Source organism: Curcuma longa, chromosome 6 (genome assembly GCF_044706935.1).
Source record: "Curcuma longa cultivar G26 ecotype Majalengka, Jawa Barat chromosome 6, ITB_CL_G26_1.1, whole genome shotgun sequence".
NCBI classification, from domain to species: Eukaryota; Viridiplantae; Streptophyta; class Magnoliopsida; order Zingiberales; family Zingiberaceae; genus Curcuma; species Curcuma longa.
The window spans coordinates 4314623-4332482 of record NC_133866.1 but is presented as its reverse complement, the minus strand read 5'-3'; the positions used below and the strand labels follow the sequence as shown (position 1 = coordinate 4332482).

The following is a 17860-nucleotide window of genomic DNA, read 5'->3' as shown; positions in this document are numbered from 1 at the left end:
AATTATGTCCTGTCCATGATTAGTCAGATCCTACAGAATATTAACTGCCCCATTCACTTCTGTTTCTTTGATTTAGTTTGGATCTTGATGTTTGCTAGTTCATAAACATCACTGATTATGTTTTTTCAGGCCCAACACTTGACTAGGGTTCATCATCGGAATTTAGTATCTTTGGTTGGCTACTGCAACGAAGCAAATCATTTGGCGCTTGTCTATGAGTTTATGTCTCAAGGAACACTACAAGATCATCTGCAAGGTTTGAAACTACATTGAATATCATTATCTAATATCCTTTCATAATATATACTTGCTTTATAGCATGCATGACAATCAGGTGACAAGAATTAGATTCAGCTTACGATCTAACTATTTAAAGATATATTCTCCAGTCAAACACATGGTTAACTGAATCTAACATGTGTATTCTTATTTGCATTGTTGTTGTGTATAAGTAAATTTTTAATTATAAAATTGAATTATAGTTTTATGCAAGTTGAATGCAACTGAGAGTACCAAAGAGAGAATGATTGCTTGTTAATTTGACATGATGCAGGCAGGGAAAACAATGGTAGAGCTTTAAGCTGGAGACAACGTCTTCATATTGCAATTGATGCTGCACAAGGTTTGGAATAATGTGAACTGTCAAGTATCAATATACTCCTTGCCTGATTCCCAGACCATTTCATCTGAGACCATCTTGGTTCATCTATTAAATTGCATTGCAGGACTAGAGTATTTGCAAAAAGGATGCATACCACCATTAGTTCATAGAGATGTGAAGTCAGGAAATATCCTTTTGAGTGAAACTCTGGAAGCTAAGATAACAGATTTTGGGCTTTCGAAAGCTTTTCTAAGTGAGGCGAACAGTCATGTATCCACTGTAGTGGTGGGAACTCCTGGATACCTTGATCCTGAGTACGTCACTAATTTTTCATTTATTTAGTTGTTTCAAGCAATCGTCTCTTCCTAGTAGAATGATAGTAGCCAAGGAATCCAAAAGAAAAAAAAATACAAATCCATCATCATGGAACTTCTTGTTTTGAGATCCATGTTTTAATATAACTATCCCTCTCTTTGTGTGCTTGGATTCTTTACATTGGTATTTTTAAATGAAGGAAAGGAGGCTTGGTTCATAATATATATGTTTGCTTATCCTGGAATGAAATGCAACCATTGAAAACATTAGTAGTTGTAGCAATAAGTAGGCAAACAAATTTGAAGAAATAGATTAATAGAAAATACATCAAGTTGAATTAAGAGGAATCATGAATTTTAAGATTTATAGGGCAGTACCAAGAGCTATTTGGATAATCACTCGGAGTTTAAATCATATATCTTGCATGTTCCATTTTTTTCAATAACAGTAAGCATATGCAAATGGTGAAAATCCTAGGTCATATCTAGCCATTTCTCTACAACTAATATTCTGGACTAGTGATTATCTCTCTTTAATGACTAACAATTAGTAAATTAATTTCAACTAAAGTGTCATTAAGCTTTCATACGGTGTTTATTTTTGTGCAAAATTTATGATTGAAAATCTATCATATTGCATGTCAGGTATTGCAATACCTTCCAGCTTAGCGAGAAAAGTGACATGTACAGCTATGGAGTAGTTCTTTTGGAATTGATCACTGGGCTACCACCAATAATTTCAGGTACAGAAAATGTACACCTAGCCCAATGGGTGCTCCAAAGGCTTGACAAAGGAAAAATTGAGGATGTTGTAGATCCCAAGCTGGAAGGGGAGTATGATATAAATAGTGTCTGGAAGTGTGTTGATATTGCTCTAAATTGCACAGCACAAACGTCCCAACAACGGCCAACCATGACAGAAGCTTTGATGCAACTAAAAGAGAGCTTAGAACTACAGAACTCTTATTATAACACTACGGGCACAATCACATGCAGTGAGAATCTATACTCAGAAGTAAGCGAAGTGAGCTTGAATAGTGCTCCTGAGATAGGAGTGTCTAGAATGACTGAGATTTCTGGACCAACGGCTAGATAAACATGGGTATGCTCAAACTCTTCCCACTTAAAACTGTATCATAATGGTTGTTAAGGTTTAAAATGTAGTTCGCTTCAAGTTCATTCTTGTGTAGCTTTTTACATGTCTTATGTCTTATGTGAAGGAAAATAGTGTTTGGTGGAGTGTAGATGATACTTTTATTTTCTATGGCAAAAACTATTAATGTATGTTCTTCCATTTCATCTTGGAACAAGCATCTTGTATTTTCACCATGCCATCTCTTTGTTACAAAAAATAATTCCTTATTTTCTTGCTCCTTGTGTTAAGATACAAATTCGTCAATCCTAGGCAAATGTTCAGTGTAGCCAATCCTCATCAATACTTTGTTTTAGCATATTTGATGTCTAAGAACATTTAAATTCAGAAATTGAGACTTGTGGAAGCCATTGTTTTCAAACACTACAAAAAATGTTTCCCAAAAAAAAAAACTAGTATTAAATCTTATAATTCTAATGTATCATAAAGAGTTTCATTATTAACTGTCAGAAATATATTTTTCTCTACATAGAGAATAAGATTATTATTCATCCAATCATCATTCATTCAATTGCGCAATCTATTTTTCATAATTCTGATGACAGAAAATACTTTCTCTACAGTTGCAATCGTAATCGATAGAATTACGTCAATGTCAAAAGTCATATTTTTCTTTGACATAATTAACTTTTTTGAAAGATCATAAAGGTCTTTCAATCTTTTAAATGTTTTGTTAGAACACATATCACACATATAAGTTTCAAGTTGATCATTAAGTACGTGGAGATCAAATCTTGAGAAGTCTTATAAATAAAACTCAACTAACAATATCAAATTCTCAAGATCAATGCAGTAATTAACATCCCTCGGATGTCACAGTTCTTTTATTTAAAATGAATGCACACAAATTCTACCATTAATTGTTGTTGTTGTAGATGGATTGGAATTTGTAATAGAATTTGTATTCATCCAAGCATGCAAATGGGCTGATTACCCTTTCATAACTAACTAGATTCATAACTAACTAGAATTTGTAATAGACTTGGTTTAGACTCCATCCATGATCCTAATTTCAATGTGAAAAACCAAAAGCATAATCTTTCGATTTCACATTTCCCTACTACTCGCGTTCCATTCTTAATTTAGCAAAATATAAAATCATCACTTTGACAATTCCACACTTTCTGAAAGGAAATAAATCATAGAAGATTTTGTCCAACAACAATAGCACTTACAAGAAGAGTGAAGTAATCAGTGGGACATTCCTCACTCATTGAGAATCGATCTCAAATTTATTGTTAATAACATCCCTATAAGAACTATCTGCACTAGTCCATGGGACTCGATGTCGAACTATTGGTATTATTGAAGCATGGCTTAATTTTCCTGAGTTTTTGTGGCCGACCGATGCAAAATAGGAGATTAATTTCGTTGCAACGTGAAGTGAATGAATTACATCATGTAAATACTGTAAGGGAGGAACATGCTGTCAGGAACTGGTGCAAATGGTTCTTACAGATGTTGTTATCAATATATTTGAGATTGAATCTCAGTGAGGATGAAAATGTCCCGTTGACTGCCTCAACCCGTACAAGTGTTAGTGTTGGTAAAGGAGAAGTCCCTTATAATTTACTCTCTTTCAAGTAGTGGAGGATTGAAGTTGTTAAGGTGACGATTTCACCTTTTACTATCAATAACATTGAAGAATATGATGCCAGAAATGTGCACACAAACAAACTCGTATCTAAGCTCCGCCCATGTGCTTTTGAGTTGCCTTTGCTCGGCTTTTATATATAGACTTAGATCGGTCACCTCCAATGGTTCTTTTGGAACTAAGCCTTCGGAGTGGTTCTTTTGGAACTAATCACTGAGCTACCTCCAATAGTTCAAAGTACAAAAAATGTACTCCTAGCTCAGTGGGTGCTCCAAAGGCTTGTCAGAGGAAACATTGAGGATGTTGTAGATCCTAAGCAAAGGAAGTTTTGTGTTTGGAAGTGTGTTGATATTGCGTTGAATTAAAAAATTTTTTAAAATTTTTTTTTAATTCAATCAATTTTGAATTAAAAAAAATTTTTCAACTTTCACAAAAACTTTCAAAATTTTCTCTTAATGAAATTATTTTTCTATTTTTTAAATAAAAATATCATTTTAAATTTTTTTTTGAAATCCTTAGCAATGCTAATTTTTGAAGACCAAATTTTGTGTGATCTACTGTGTATTAATTAAGCACTTGAAATTTTTTTTTACTTTCTATTGCATTTACACAAATGTTTTTTTTTCTTCCCTAATTTTATATACCCCGTTTTTGCTGTGATCAAAGGGGGAGAGTAGGCTGAGGTTCAGGGGGAGGTTATAGTTTTAACATGAAATATTTTTTTTTGCTTAACCTGTTTATTTTGTTTTATTTATTTTCCTTATTTTTTTAGTTTAACCCTAACTAAACCTGGGTTGATGCACATCAAAAAGGGGGAGATTGTTGGTGCCCCGGTTAGTTTTGATGTGATCAACTAGATTAAGTTAGGTCCTGTGTTGTTCTAATCCCTCTGCTAAGTGTGCAGGAACTTAGGTACGGAGGAAGTCGAGCGTAAGACGTAGCGGACGAGAAGGGTTGCGCGGGGAAGTGAGCCGACGGGCTCGGTGCAATCCGAGGGACGCGGAAGCTACGGAAGAGTACGCCGGTGGAGCGAGAAGGACGTGCGCGAAGTCCGAGGGACGAGAATCCGGGAGGAAGCACGCTCGAGGGGCAAAAGGCCGGAGTCGGGTTCGGGTGAGCCTAACTCCGGTTGGCCAGAAATCACCCAATCGAAGATTCCACAAAAAGTCAACAAAAGTCAAAATTGTTGACTTTGACCATTGACTTTGACAGTTGACTTTGCCCAGAGAAGAAGACTTAGACTTGGACCGTTTGGACGTGACGGTTGCAAAAAAAAAAAAAGAAGAAAAAATAATAAGATTTATCTTTTATCATATAAAAGATAAATACTTATTTTTTATTAAAGATAATTCTCTTTATCTTTTATTAAAGATAAAGTTTATCTTTATTTACTCAACGGCTACGATCAAGCTTATCTCTGATCAACGGTTAGGATCGCATCAACGGATCAACGACCAAGAGAAAGTTTATCTACGATCAACGATCTAGATCTATTCTCTTGGGCTATAAATAGACTTAGAGTTTTAGAGTTAGATCATCAATTACTTTTGTCATTCTCTCTAAGTCTCTGTGCTACAAGTGTAAAGGCTTCTCCGCCTAAAGGAGTTTGTTTTGAGCGTCAATTGCCTTGGAAGCAACGACCGAGTTGCAACCAAGTTTTTTTTAAAAGGAGTGTCTATTCTGCGACTTTATTTAAACCGTCTATTCACCCCCCCTCTAGCCGGTCCAACCCGATCCAACAATCCATTAGAAATTCATTATATGATGAGGTGGGTCGGTTCATTAATTTGACAAATTAGAAAATTTTTAATCTAATTCAATTTAAAACGGGTTGTGAATTAGACGAGCTAACTCACGGGTATATTAAAAAATAAAAAAGTTTTAAAAATTTTAAAAATTTTCAATTTGGATTGTAGTTTAAACGAATTAAGTTGAAAATTTTAAATTTAAATTGTGATTTAGACAGATCGATCCTACTAATTTATTGAATTTTTTTCCTTTAATTTTAAATTTTAAAAAATAATTTTTCTCAATCTGCGGACCGATTCACACGGGTCGTGTGCCGATCCACACAGATCGTATGCCGACCCATGCGGATTGATTCACTTGAACCCATCTTAAAATGAATTGATAAAATTTTAACTCAACTCACTTAAATTATTTGATGAAATAGAATAATCCAACAAACCTAATCCAAATTGACAGCTCTACTTGAACATGTAATTTTAAAGATACCTCTCGAACCGGCACTGAATGTAGAGGTATACGAAAGGGTGGCAATGCCACACTTGCTCCTCTCAACTTTTTATTTTTTATTTTTCATCTCTCTCGATATAATTTTTCTGAGTCCTTCCCAAGGACATGTACGATCATGTACCATTTGTATACTTAGTGGAATTTGATATATTTTAATCAAAATCTATGCATTTGTATGATATGGAGAGACTTATTTACTGGCGAAGCCAGGCAATACCCTCCTGCGTCGTAACCAACTGCAGTTTTTCGATTTACCTCCTCACATATGATCGTGGGGCCGTTAAGATGGCGAATCCACCTTTTTGCAGAAAAACTCAAAGGAGAGACTTATTTAGGTTCTCAGGACATAATTAAGTTAATTACGAGAGGATAAATTTATTAAAGTGGATAAGGATCGAATCTTGATAAAGTTAAGGTAATGTTCTCCCCGTCATGATTCACTTGTAATTTCTAAATTTACCTCCTTACAAATAGTCATGAAGTCAACTGTGTGACACCGTTGGCATAGCAAATTCTAACTTATGGTGAAGAGAGATTGCTTTAAACTCCGTATGGAGATCGATAAAGTCAATTATGTCCATTGATCCGTTGGTCTATGATTGATTGTTCTAGAATTTTTTTTTTTTTTTGGGTTGGGGGAGGGGCATGCAGGAATGGCCGGTGCAACTGCTTCAGACTTTGAAGATTTGGAACGTGCTCTTTTCATGATATATTTTTTTATTTGTAATTTTCTATCTATTATATTTTTTATATTCCGGCTCTATTATTCCACAGCCATTGCCTTTCAAAAAAAGTTTTCTATCTGTTTTTAATATATAGCTAATTATATGAGAAAAAAATAAAATAATAATAATAATTCCTGATCATCACTTTGTTTGTTTCATTTTTTTACCAATTAGCTACATTCTTCCAATTATCATACTTAAAAATAATTTTAATTTTTATAATTTTTTATTAATCTTCTTCTGTATTTTTAAATTTTTTATTAAGTTTCAAAATTAAAAAGGATAAATTTAGCAAATCGTCGTGAATTTGATGATATAATTTTTTTAATTAATTATTTAAAAGATCATTAATGTTTTTTTATGAAATTCTTTGATGAAATAATAACCTTTTAAATGACTTAATTAAAAAGTATTTTGAAAAGTACGATATGAGTTTTTATGAAAAATGTTATTTTTACAAAATTTGCATTATAAGGATATATTTAAATAAAATAAATCTTAGAAATAAGGAAGATCAAATGTTGCTAACATCCAACAATTACTTCAGACGCATGAGTAATGGAAAAATTGCTCTATTGCTTAAAAGGTTAGTTTACTCAGAGAGATCATGGCATCTAGACAATTGTGCTTGAAGTGGTCGCATATGCAGACTTAAAGATCTTACATGCCTTTTTTGGGATTTTTAAGGTCGCGTAATGATATAAACGTGCTCAATAAATCACCTTTGTTCAACACTATCTTATAAGAAAATACATTAGCGGTTAATTTTACGGTTAATAATGCATAATATATGAAAAGATATTATCTAACCGATGAGATCTATCTGGAATGGGCTACTTTTGTTGAGAGCTTTCTGTACCCCTAGGATCCAAAGAGAAAGATGGTAAGGAACGATAGGAGGCTGTAAGAAACGATGTTGAACGAGCATTTGGGGTGCTCTAATCTTGATGGACAATGATCAAAGATCTAGGACAAATTTAATATAATAATAACTTGAAGGACATCATATATACATGTATTATTTTGCACGACATGATCATTAAGAATGAAGAGATATAATAGTCAATTAGTTGGATGATGAAGGAGATTCTCCTTCATAAATATTTCAAAATTTCCTCTAAGAATTTCAAGAATACTTTCAAAGAAATTACAAGTTAAGTGATAATCAATTACATCATCGTCTTGATTGAGCATATCTGGACGCGCTATGACCTCGATAAGTGAAAAAAATAATTTTTTAATTATAATATATTTAATTATCTTATGTTATATTATTATAATTTATATCTTTTATTTGATGTGCGACCGTATTGTATATAATTTATTTTTTAATTATTAATATCATTTAATGCTAATAATTATATAGATTTAAATTTTATAAAAATTTTGATTATATTTTATTAAATTTATATATATAATGGAGAGATGAGTAAGATCTATAAAAAATTATTGGGAGGCTTTTGATATTGAAAAAATGAATAGAGTTTTTTTTTCTTTTATAATTTTTATTAACTTTTTTTTTTTTTTAATTTTATAATTTTTATTAATTTTTTTTTAAAAAAAGAAGATTAATTTAATAGATCATGAGTTAATGAAATAATTTATTTTTAAATAAACTTTTTAAGTTTATTCATGCCTTTTGTTTGAAATTTTATGATAAAATTTCTTGATGACTTAATTTAAAACGTGTTTTGAAAAGTGCAATGGGATTTTTTTTTTAAAAAAAAGTTCATATATAGATAAAATAAGAGAGATTAGACCCCTCAAATGTATAATCAAAAGATCAATATCATAGCCCAGACATCACTAGCCGTTGAGCACACAAATATGACCCATCACATAAGAAACTATATCAAATCCATGACACTACCAACACCAAGACACCATAGTCCCACATGTCCATACATCACAACACTTGCATGCTCATCTACGGGCCATACAAAACACCACAGGCCACAAAACCAATTTATCTCAGGAACAGAGCTACCGGCAGCTTAGATGCTACCGTGGCTTGAGATCTACAAATCGATATGCATGGACTTACATCTTGCGAAAAATCCAATCAAAATCTGGGATAATACTTTGATAACGCCTTCGATTTTGTGCCTCCCATATATAGTATATCAAGCTAGAGATGTCGAGGTAGCACGTCTTGATTTTCCGTTGCCCTTGTAATGTCGCCCAAGAACCTGCTGCATCTAACCAAAAGAATTAAAATTTTGTTCAATACTGAGCCAATGCTTGACCTTGCCCCATACATCACAAACCTTGGGACATTTAAAAAATAAGTGGTGGTTGATTTCTTCATGAAATTGACATAACTCACACAATTTGTTATGCTCATACTCCACGCGATCCTTGGTCCTCAAGTGCCCATTTGCTAACATCCACAAGATAACCCGATGTTTAGGCATAACTTTCGGCTTCCACACCACCGGACTCCAAGCTACCTCCAAACCCGTGGCATAAAAAAATGATAAGCATTAGCCTTTTCCCACCAACAAATCAATTTGTCATAGCCATATTAGCCCTCCCCACTTCATTTGAGTTGTAGACAATCTTATCTCGAATTTCAATAAATCTTTTAATTAGAAGAGAATCTGAAAGTTTTACATTTCATACTAAAAAATCTACATTCTTAACATAATGATGATACACCCAATTCACCTATAGAGAATTTTTTAGAGATTGTATGTTTCAAAGTATCTTACTTAACAAAGTTTCATTTTATGCGTAGAGATCCTGAAGATCATAACATGCATCCTTCTTTGTTTGATGAGATATTTAATTTTGTAAAAGGAAGATGTCTAAAAATAATAAATAAAAAAATAAAACAGATATTTTACATGGTTCAAAATTTTTCATTTTCATTTTTCAATTTATAGACTCGTACTATGAGTCTTCTCTCGGAAATTATTCTATTTTGTTTTTTTTTTCTAGAAATCTTTTACCATTCGGAGCATGAGCTCCACTCGTAACGGTGCGGACTTAATGTCTCGTTTGACAAGTCAAAGGTGCATGGTACGACTGCGCCCAGATCCAGACGAGATCTCGCCATCGTTGAGTCCACGCCCAGCTCTGTCCTCGAGGAGATTTGCAGTCTGCAAAGGAACAGCTTGCACGATTGATACGTCAGCCGACCGCCGAGTATGATCTGGAGAGATTTATTTATCAGGTTTTGATTTGTGATATAATTGAGTTGATTATTTTAGAATAAATTTATTGAAGTGAATAAAGATCAAATTTTAATGAAGTTGAGATAATATTTTTTTTCGTAGTAATGAATTATGCCTTTTTTTATTTATCCATTATATCATACGATATGAAATCGATTGTATAGAACTGTTAAATTGCTGTTCTATGATTAATGATTGATTGTTCTAGAATTTTGTTTTTTGTTTTTGGTTGGGGAGGGGCATGCAAGAACGACCGGTGCAGCTGCAGCTGAAGATTTGGAACGTGTTCTTTTCATGATATATTTTTTTATTTACATTTTTCTATATATTCTATTTTTTATATTCCGGCTCTATTATTCGACAGCCATTGCTTTTCAAAAAAAGTTTTCTATCTGTTTTTAATATATAGCTAATTATATGTGAAAAAAATAAAATAATAATAATAATAATTCCTGACCATCACTTTGTTGGTTTCATTTTTTTACAAATTAGCTACATTCTTCCAATTATCATACTTAAAAATAATTTTTATCTATTTTTATAATTTTTTATTAATCTTCTTCTGTATTTTTAAATTTTTATTAAATTTCATTAAATTTCAAAATTAATATAATTTTTTTAATTAATTATTTAAAAGATCATTAATGATTTTTTATGAAATTCTTTGATGAAATAAAAACCTTTTAAATGACTTCATTAAAAAGTGCTTTGAAAAGTAGGATAAGATATTTTATGAAAAATGTTATTTTTACAAAATTTAATTTGCATTATAAGGATATATTTAAATAAAATAAATCTTGGAAATAAGGAAGATGTTTAAGAATAATAAATAAAAAGATAATACGAATATTTTACTTGATTCAAAAATTTTCATTTTTATTTTCCAATTTATCTTTTACCAGCGGAGCCACGAGGTCCACTCGTAAGGGTCAAGGTCATCGTTGATTCCATGGCCGGTCCTTCCTGAGATTTGCAGTCTGCAAAGGAACAGCTTGCACAACTGTAACGTCAGCCGATCCGCCGATTATGTGCCTGGCGTGCTTTGATACGTTGAAAACTGTGTGTCGTGTTTGAAGTAGAAAATGAGATCAAAGGCGAGTTTTTTAATTCGCCCATTGTCATTTCTATATTTTCAACAGGACGTACAATTGATATTCCACTGAATTTAAAACAATGGGGGGAGTGAAATGAAACTTGCTCTACATTCTATAGAAACAGTGCTCTTTTCAGCCATGGCGATTGCATACCGGAAGAAGAAGAAGAAGAAGATGGATTCTAGATTTTGGTGGTCGATCCTCCTCGCCTTCGCCATGGTCTTCGCCAGAGCTCGCTCTCAGTCCACCGATGCCCTCGGCTTCCTCTCCATCGACTGCGGGATCGAGCACGGTTCGTCCTACGTCGACCCCCTCACTAACATCTCCTACGTCTCCGACGCCGGCTTCATCGACACCGGCGTCAACCGCAACACCTCCGTCTCCTACGTGGGCGAATTCAGGAACCCCGGGCTCGGCACTCTCCGCTCCTTCCCCAACGGCACCCGCAACTGCTACACCATCCGATCGCCGGCGGTGGTGCAGGGATCCAAGTACCTCCTCCGAGCATGGTTCTTTTACGGCAACTACGATGGCCGGCTCAGCGGTCAGCCGCTGACCTTCGACCTCCACCTCGGCGTCAACTATTGGGCGAGGGTTGAACGTGATGAACGCGGAGTCACTCATTCGGAGGGAGACCATCACGGTGGCCACCGCCGGGTATAATTCAGTAGGTAAATTAAACCAGAGAACTATTGAAAGAACAATCATCAAATGTGATCTCTTTCTTTTAGGTTCTTGTCGGTGTGCCTGGTGAACACCGAGAGAGGGACGCCGTTCATCTCCGGGATCGACTTGCGACCACTGAAGGACAGTCTTTATCCCATGGCGAACGAGTGGCAAAGTTTGGTGTTGTTCACCGGTGGAATTTGGGAGTGCAGTCTGGCTTCATCAGGTTATTATTTTTTATTATTATTAATTATTAAAAATCACATTACACATCTTAAATGATATCTATCAAGACCAAAAGTCACAGAGTTTAATCTCACTGAGAAATCTAATATTAAAATTAATATCATTAAAGTTAATGTTTTGGCTAAATATTATTAAAAATATTAGCTAATTTCACTAAAAGCCTTTATGTTGGTTTTCACCCTCTTTAATATAACATAACTAGTGTAGTTTTAAAAAATTATATAGTATATTTTTTTTGATACTCAGCTAACTTTAATCAAAAATTTTATTTAAACATTAAAATAACACTTTAAAAATATTTTTTATTTCAACATTATTAGGATAGTAGTTACATTTTATAATTTTAAAATCTCTTTCAAGTAATTTCTTTATTATTTTTGGACTAAACTGATTAAATGTGCTTCGCGCTTCCTTCTCTAGGTATCCGGACGACCCGTTCGATCGGGTGTGGGGTTGGAACCGGAACTCCTCGCAGACGACGAACTGGAACGACTCCTCCACCAACTCCGCCGTCGAAAACCTCTCACAGGACCCCTTCGAAGTTCCCTCCGTCGTCTTGCAGACCGCCATCACCCCCATCAACTCCTCCAGCCTCGTCATCACATGGGATCCTTCCCCCGGCGACGTCAACCAGTTCTTCCCCATCCTCCACATATCTGATTTCTTAAACCTCTCCGGCACCAATCAATCGCGGCAGTTCAACATCTACGTGAATGGATTCCCGTGGAGGAGGGATATAATGACCCCCTCTTACCTCAACTCGGTCGCCGTCTACAGCCTCGAGCCCCTCGTTTCGTCCCCCACCTATAACCTCTCCCTCGAGGCTCTCAGCAACTCCACTCTCCCGCCCATTCTCAATGCCTTCGAGCTCTACACGGCCGTGAACAACACCTCCGTGCCCTCAGATGCTGGAGATGGTATGTATCCACTTTCGTTCCTTCGCCCCTTTTTTTCTACTTCTCTCTGTTGCAGTGTAACAGGGAGGAATATCTTGCCATCAATTGCTCGATAGAATGCTCCTGAAAGCGCTAAGGCAGAGTGGGCACGGAAAAAGAAATTCCCACCTTCATAACAGTGCACATGAGTGTGAATTCATATCTTTATATTAAGTTGTTCAAATTTTTCTAAATTTGATATGTTTGCCAGAAAAAAAAAGTTATTATGATAATTAGTATTGGAAAAGGACAAAAAAATCAGTATAAAAACATTAGAAAGCCATAGATTGAAATAGGTGTTGGGATTGGAAGTTACATATGATATTAAGTAGATTGCTCTTTATTTCAATGGACTCTACCGATATGGTATTGTTAGGAATTTTAGTGCTGATTATTCGCATAATATTTTCTTTGGGTTGTGCTTCTGATATGATACTTAGTCTGGTCACATGCCAGTTGTGTTTGTTTTCTATTTTTTTTTCTTCTGAGCAATGTCATTAGCTTACATTGTTGATTATTTTTCTCTTTTTTACAGTTGATGCCATGACAGCAATCAAGGAGTGGTATCGGATCCAGAGGAATTGGATGGGAGATCCATGTTCCCCTAATGCTTTTGTTTGGGATGGACTAAATTGCACTTACAATTTGTCAAATTCTCCAAGAGTCACTGCTTTGTGAGTTCTACAAGCTCATCTATCTCAAATTATTGATCATGAAATATTGGGACCAACCATTTGGAAATTCTGTAATATTCTTATTAAATCACTATTGTTCTGCAGGAACCTGTCATCATGGGGGCTGACTGGGGAAATAACCAAATCTTTTGCTAATCTAAGTACACTTCAATACTTGTAAGGCTACTCCTTGCTTGCTTTTTGTTTTCCCTTTTCCTTTCAGTATTCATTGAATATTGCAAACAGTCATTAGCAGTCTTGGATTGTTGGCGTCAATGCCAGGCCATGCAAGCATTTGTTGTGAAATCATGCAACATGTTTGAGCCTTGTACAAAGGAATGTCATAGGAGGAATTATTATCTAACAATTGTTTTTTAATCACTTTTTTCAGGGACTTGTCTTACAACAATTTAACAGGGCCAATACCTGATGATCTAGCAAACTTAAGTTCTCTCAAACTACTGTAAGCATAGTTCTTAATCCTTTTTCATTATATGGAAAAGGTAGAAAATGGCTTAACATTTCATGATTGTTTGCAGTGATTTGACAAGAAACCAGTTAAATGGATCAGTTCCTTCGAACCTCCTTGAAATGGCACAAAATGGATTGCTTACCTTAAGGTTTGTGTTACATTTAAGTTTAGGTCCTTCCAATTTTCTTTAATGATTCATAATATGAAAGGGCTCGTTTGATCATTAAAGAGATCTAGGCATGGAGTCAAGAAATATTAGGAGTTTAGCTGTTTAATCTTAGGGTAATAATTTGGCATTAAAGTTTGTTCAATTTGTTCTTGAACATAGCTGCTTCTTTCCTTTTTTGGTTGGAGAATTCTTCATTAGCTTCATACATATCTTTAGCCATCAAGCAAGTTATAATCTCATGCAGACTGGGTGGGAATCCACATCTTTGTGACAATGGTACATCGTGCAATGTCACGCCCAAAAAGAAGAAAATATCAACACTGGTGATCGTGATTCTTTGTATAGTTCCAGTGTTAATACTTCTTATGGTGATAGTGATAGTTTGGAGGGTGAGAAAAACACAGGGTGAGATTTCTGTGATAAACTCTTGCAGTTGTTCAGTAATAGTCGATTGTCATCCATTTCATGACATGCATTTAATAATCTTATTCTTTATTTGAAACTTGAAAGGTTTGACAAGAGGCAGCTCAGTTGATCCACAAAATGGTTTCGCAAAGCCAACAGATAATGCATTGCAGCTTGAAAATCACCAATTCACATACATGGAATTACAGAACATCACTAATAACTTTCAAAAGATCCTAGGCAAAGGAGGATTTGGGTCTGTTTTCCATGGACATTTGGAAGACGGTACTCAAGTTGCGGTCAAAATGCTATCACAATCATCATTACAAGGAACTAAAGAGTTTCTTGCTGAGGTAAATAAATCTTATACATATGTGGATGACTAAATTTAATTGGTTGGAGATGGTTGTTGAATGTGAATCCATTGGGAGGTTTTGCATAACCAAAGACAGGGAGGGGGAATGAATATATAAACTTGTATATTTACAACAAAAAAAAAAAAATCAGGAGCTGATGAAATTTTATTGTTCTTTCAGACATATTGTAATAGTATTCTTGAACAATTATGTAATGTCCATGACTAGTCAGATCCTACAGAATATAACTGCCCCATTCACTTCTGTCCTTTGATTTAGTTTGGATCTTGATGTTTCTAGTTCGTAAACATCACTGGTTATGTTTTTTCAGGCCCAACACTTGACTAGGGTTCATCATCGGAATTTAGTTTCTTTGGTTGGCTACTGCAATGAAGTAAATCATTTGGCGCTTGTCTATGAGTTTATGTCTCAAGGAACACTACAAGATCATCTACAAGGTTTGGAACAACATTTAATTATAGCATGCATGACAATCAGGTGACAAGAATTAGATTAAGCTTACAATCTAATTATTTAAAGATACATCCTCCTGTCAAACACATGGATAACTAAATTTAACATGTGTATTCTTATTTGCTTGCTGCTGTGTACAAGTAAATTTTTAATTATAAATTGAATTATAGTTTTATGCAAGTTGAATGCAACTGAGAGTTCCAAAGGGAGAATGATGATGTCTAAAAATGCTTTTATTTATCTTACAATGTTTTGCTAGGCGCTACTAACAAAATGGTGGTGACTTGTTAATTTGACATTATGCAGGTAGGGCAAACAATGCTACAGCTTTAAGCTGGAGACAACGTCTTCATATTGCAATTGATGCTGCACAAGGTTTGGAACAATGTGAATTGTCAAGTATCAATATTTCCTTGCCTGATTTCTAGACCATTCATCTGAGTCCATCTTGGTTCATTTATTAAATTGCATTGCAGGGCTAGAGTATTTGCAAAATGGATGCAAACCACCATTAGTTCATAGAGATGTGAAGTCAGGAAATATCCTTTTGAGTGAAGCTCTGGAAGCTAAGATAGCAGATTTTGGGCTTTCGAAAGCTTTTCCAAATGAGGCAAACAGTCATGTATCCACTGTAGTGGTGGGAACTCCTGGATACCTTGATCCTGAGTATGTCATTGTTTTTCATTTATTTAGTTGTTTCAAGCAAGCATCTCTACCTAGTAGAAAGATAGTAACCAAGGAATCCAAAAAAAAAATTAAAAAAAAAATCCATCATCATGAAACTTCACGTTTTGAGATCCATGTTTTAATATAACTATCCATGTCTTTGTGTGCTTCGACTATTTACTTTGGTTTTTTTTTTAAATGAAGGAAAGGAGGCTTGGTTCATAATATATATGTTTTTTCTATCCTGGAATGAAATGCAACCACTGAAAACATTAGTAGTTGTAGCAATAAGTAAGCAAATAAATTTGAAGAAATAGATTAATAGAAAATACATCGAGTTAAATTAAGAGGAATCATGATTTTTGCGATTTATTGGACAGTAGCAAGTGGTATTTGGATAATCACTCAAAGTTTAAATCATATATCTTGCATGTTTTAGACTATAGATCCATTTTGTTCAATAACAGCAAGCATATGCACATTGTGAAAATCTCAGGCCATATCCAACCATGTCTCCACAACTAATCTTCTGGACTAGTGATTCTCTCTCTCTATAATGACTAACAATGAGGCAATCAACTTCAACTAAAGTGTCATTAAGCTTTCATACTCTGTTTATTTTTGTGCAAAATTTATGATTGAAAATCCACCGTATTACTTGTTAGGTATTACAATACCTTCCAGCTCAGCAAGAAAAGTGACGTGTACAGCTATGGAGTGGTTCTTTTGGAGCTGATCACTGGGCTACCTCCAATAGTTCAAGGTACAGAAATTGTACACCTAACCCAATGGGTGCTCCAAAGGCTTGCCAAAGGATACATTGAGGATGTTGTAGATCCCAAGTTGGAAGGGGTGTATGACATAAATAGTATCTGGAAGTGTGCTAATATCGCGCTGAAATGCACATCACATACGTCCCAACAACGGCCAACCATGTCAGAAGTTGTGATGCAGCTAAAAGAGAGCTTAGAACTAGAGAGCTCTCATGATAACACTGTGAACACAGTCGCACGCAGTGAAAATTTATATTCAGAGGTAAGCAATGCGAGCCTGAACAGAGCTCTTGAGATAGACATGACTGAGATTTCTGGACCAACGGCAAGATAAACACGGGTTTGCTCAACTCTTCCCTCTTAAAACTGTGTCATAACGGTTGTTAAGGTTCAAAATGTCATTTGCTTCAAATTCACTCTTGTGTAGCTTTTATAATGTTATTACTTGTGTGAAGGAAAATAGTATTTGGTGAAGTGTAGATGATACTTTTATTTAGTATGGCAAAAACTATTGTATGTTCTTCCATTTGAAAGCGTCTTGTATTTTCACAATGTCATCTCTTTGTTACAGAAAAAAAATTCCGTATTTTTCTTGCTCCTTGTGTTAAGATAAAGTTCCTCAATCCTTGGCAATGATGTTCAGTGTAGGCGATCCTCATCAATACATTGGTTTAGCATATTTGATATCTTAGATCATTCAAATACTGAAATTGAGACTTGTGGAATAAATTGAATAAATTAAATTAATCAAAAATAAAAATTTTAAATTTTTAAATAAATAAATTTATAAAATTTTAATTAATTGATAAATTTTTTATAATATTTAAAAATTTTTAATTATTTTGATTAATTCGATCGAAAATTAAATTAATAATATTTTGCCCCTTTTATATTTTTAATTTTTTCAATTAATTTTTTTTTTAAAAAGTCTTGATACTTCCAATCTTTTTAAAAGTAAATTTTAGCTCCACCATTCATGTTAATGATAGAAATAACAGAGTCCCGTGGGACCGACTGTGTGAGACCGTTGCGTGACGGATTTCACTTATATGTTGAAGATAGAAATAACAGTGATAAATTTGAAAACGGGCTCATTTGTATCAATAGAAAC

At 34.4% G+C, this 17860-nt stretch overlaps 1 protein-coding gene and 1 pseudogene across 1 annotated transcript in view; both read left to right on the top strand.

Annotated features, from left to right (window-relative positions):
* The window catches only part of LOC141830423 (putative leucine-rich repeat receptor-like serine/threonine-protein kinase At2g19230), a 34850-nt gene extending 17639 nt beyond the window's left edge, over positions 1-17211 (top strand). Inside the window, exons 4-13 of the mRNA XM_074717855.1 lie at positions 13296-13434; positions 13540-13611; positions 13826-13897; positions 13974-14054; positions 14320-14480; positions 14586-14833; positions 15168-15294; positions 15617-15685; positions 15787-15976; positions 16642-17211. Of these exons, the coding sequence (XP_074573956.1) occupies positions 13296-13434; positions 13540-13611; positions 13826-13897; positions 13974-14054; positions 14320-14480; positions 14586-14833; positions 15168-15294; positions 15617-15685; positions 15787-15976; positions 16642-17083 (1601 nt within the window). The 3' untranslated portion in view covers positions 17084-17211. The remainder of the gene's footprint in view (positions 1-13295; positions 13435-13539; positions 13612-13825; positions 13898-13973; positions 14055-14319; positions 14481-14585; positions 14834-15167; positions 15295-15616; positions 15686-15786; positions 15977-16641) is intronic.
* LOC141830428 (putative leucine-rich repeat receptor-like protein kinase At2g19210) lies at positions 11088-12538 on the top strand (annotated as a pseudogene).
* Positions 17212-17860: the final 649 nt, after the last annotated feature.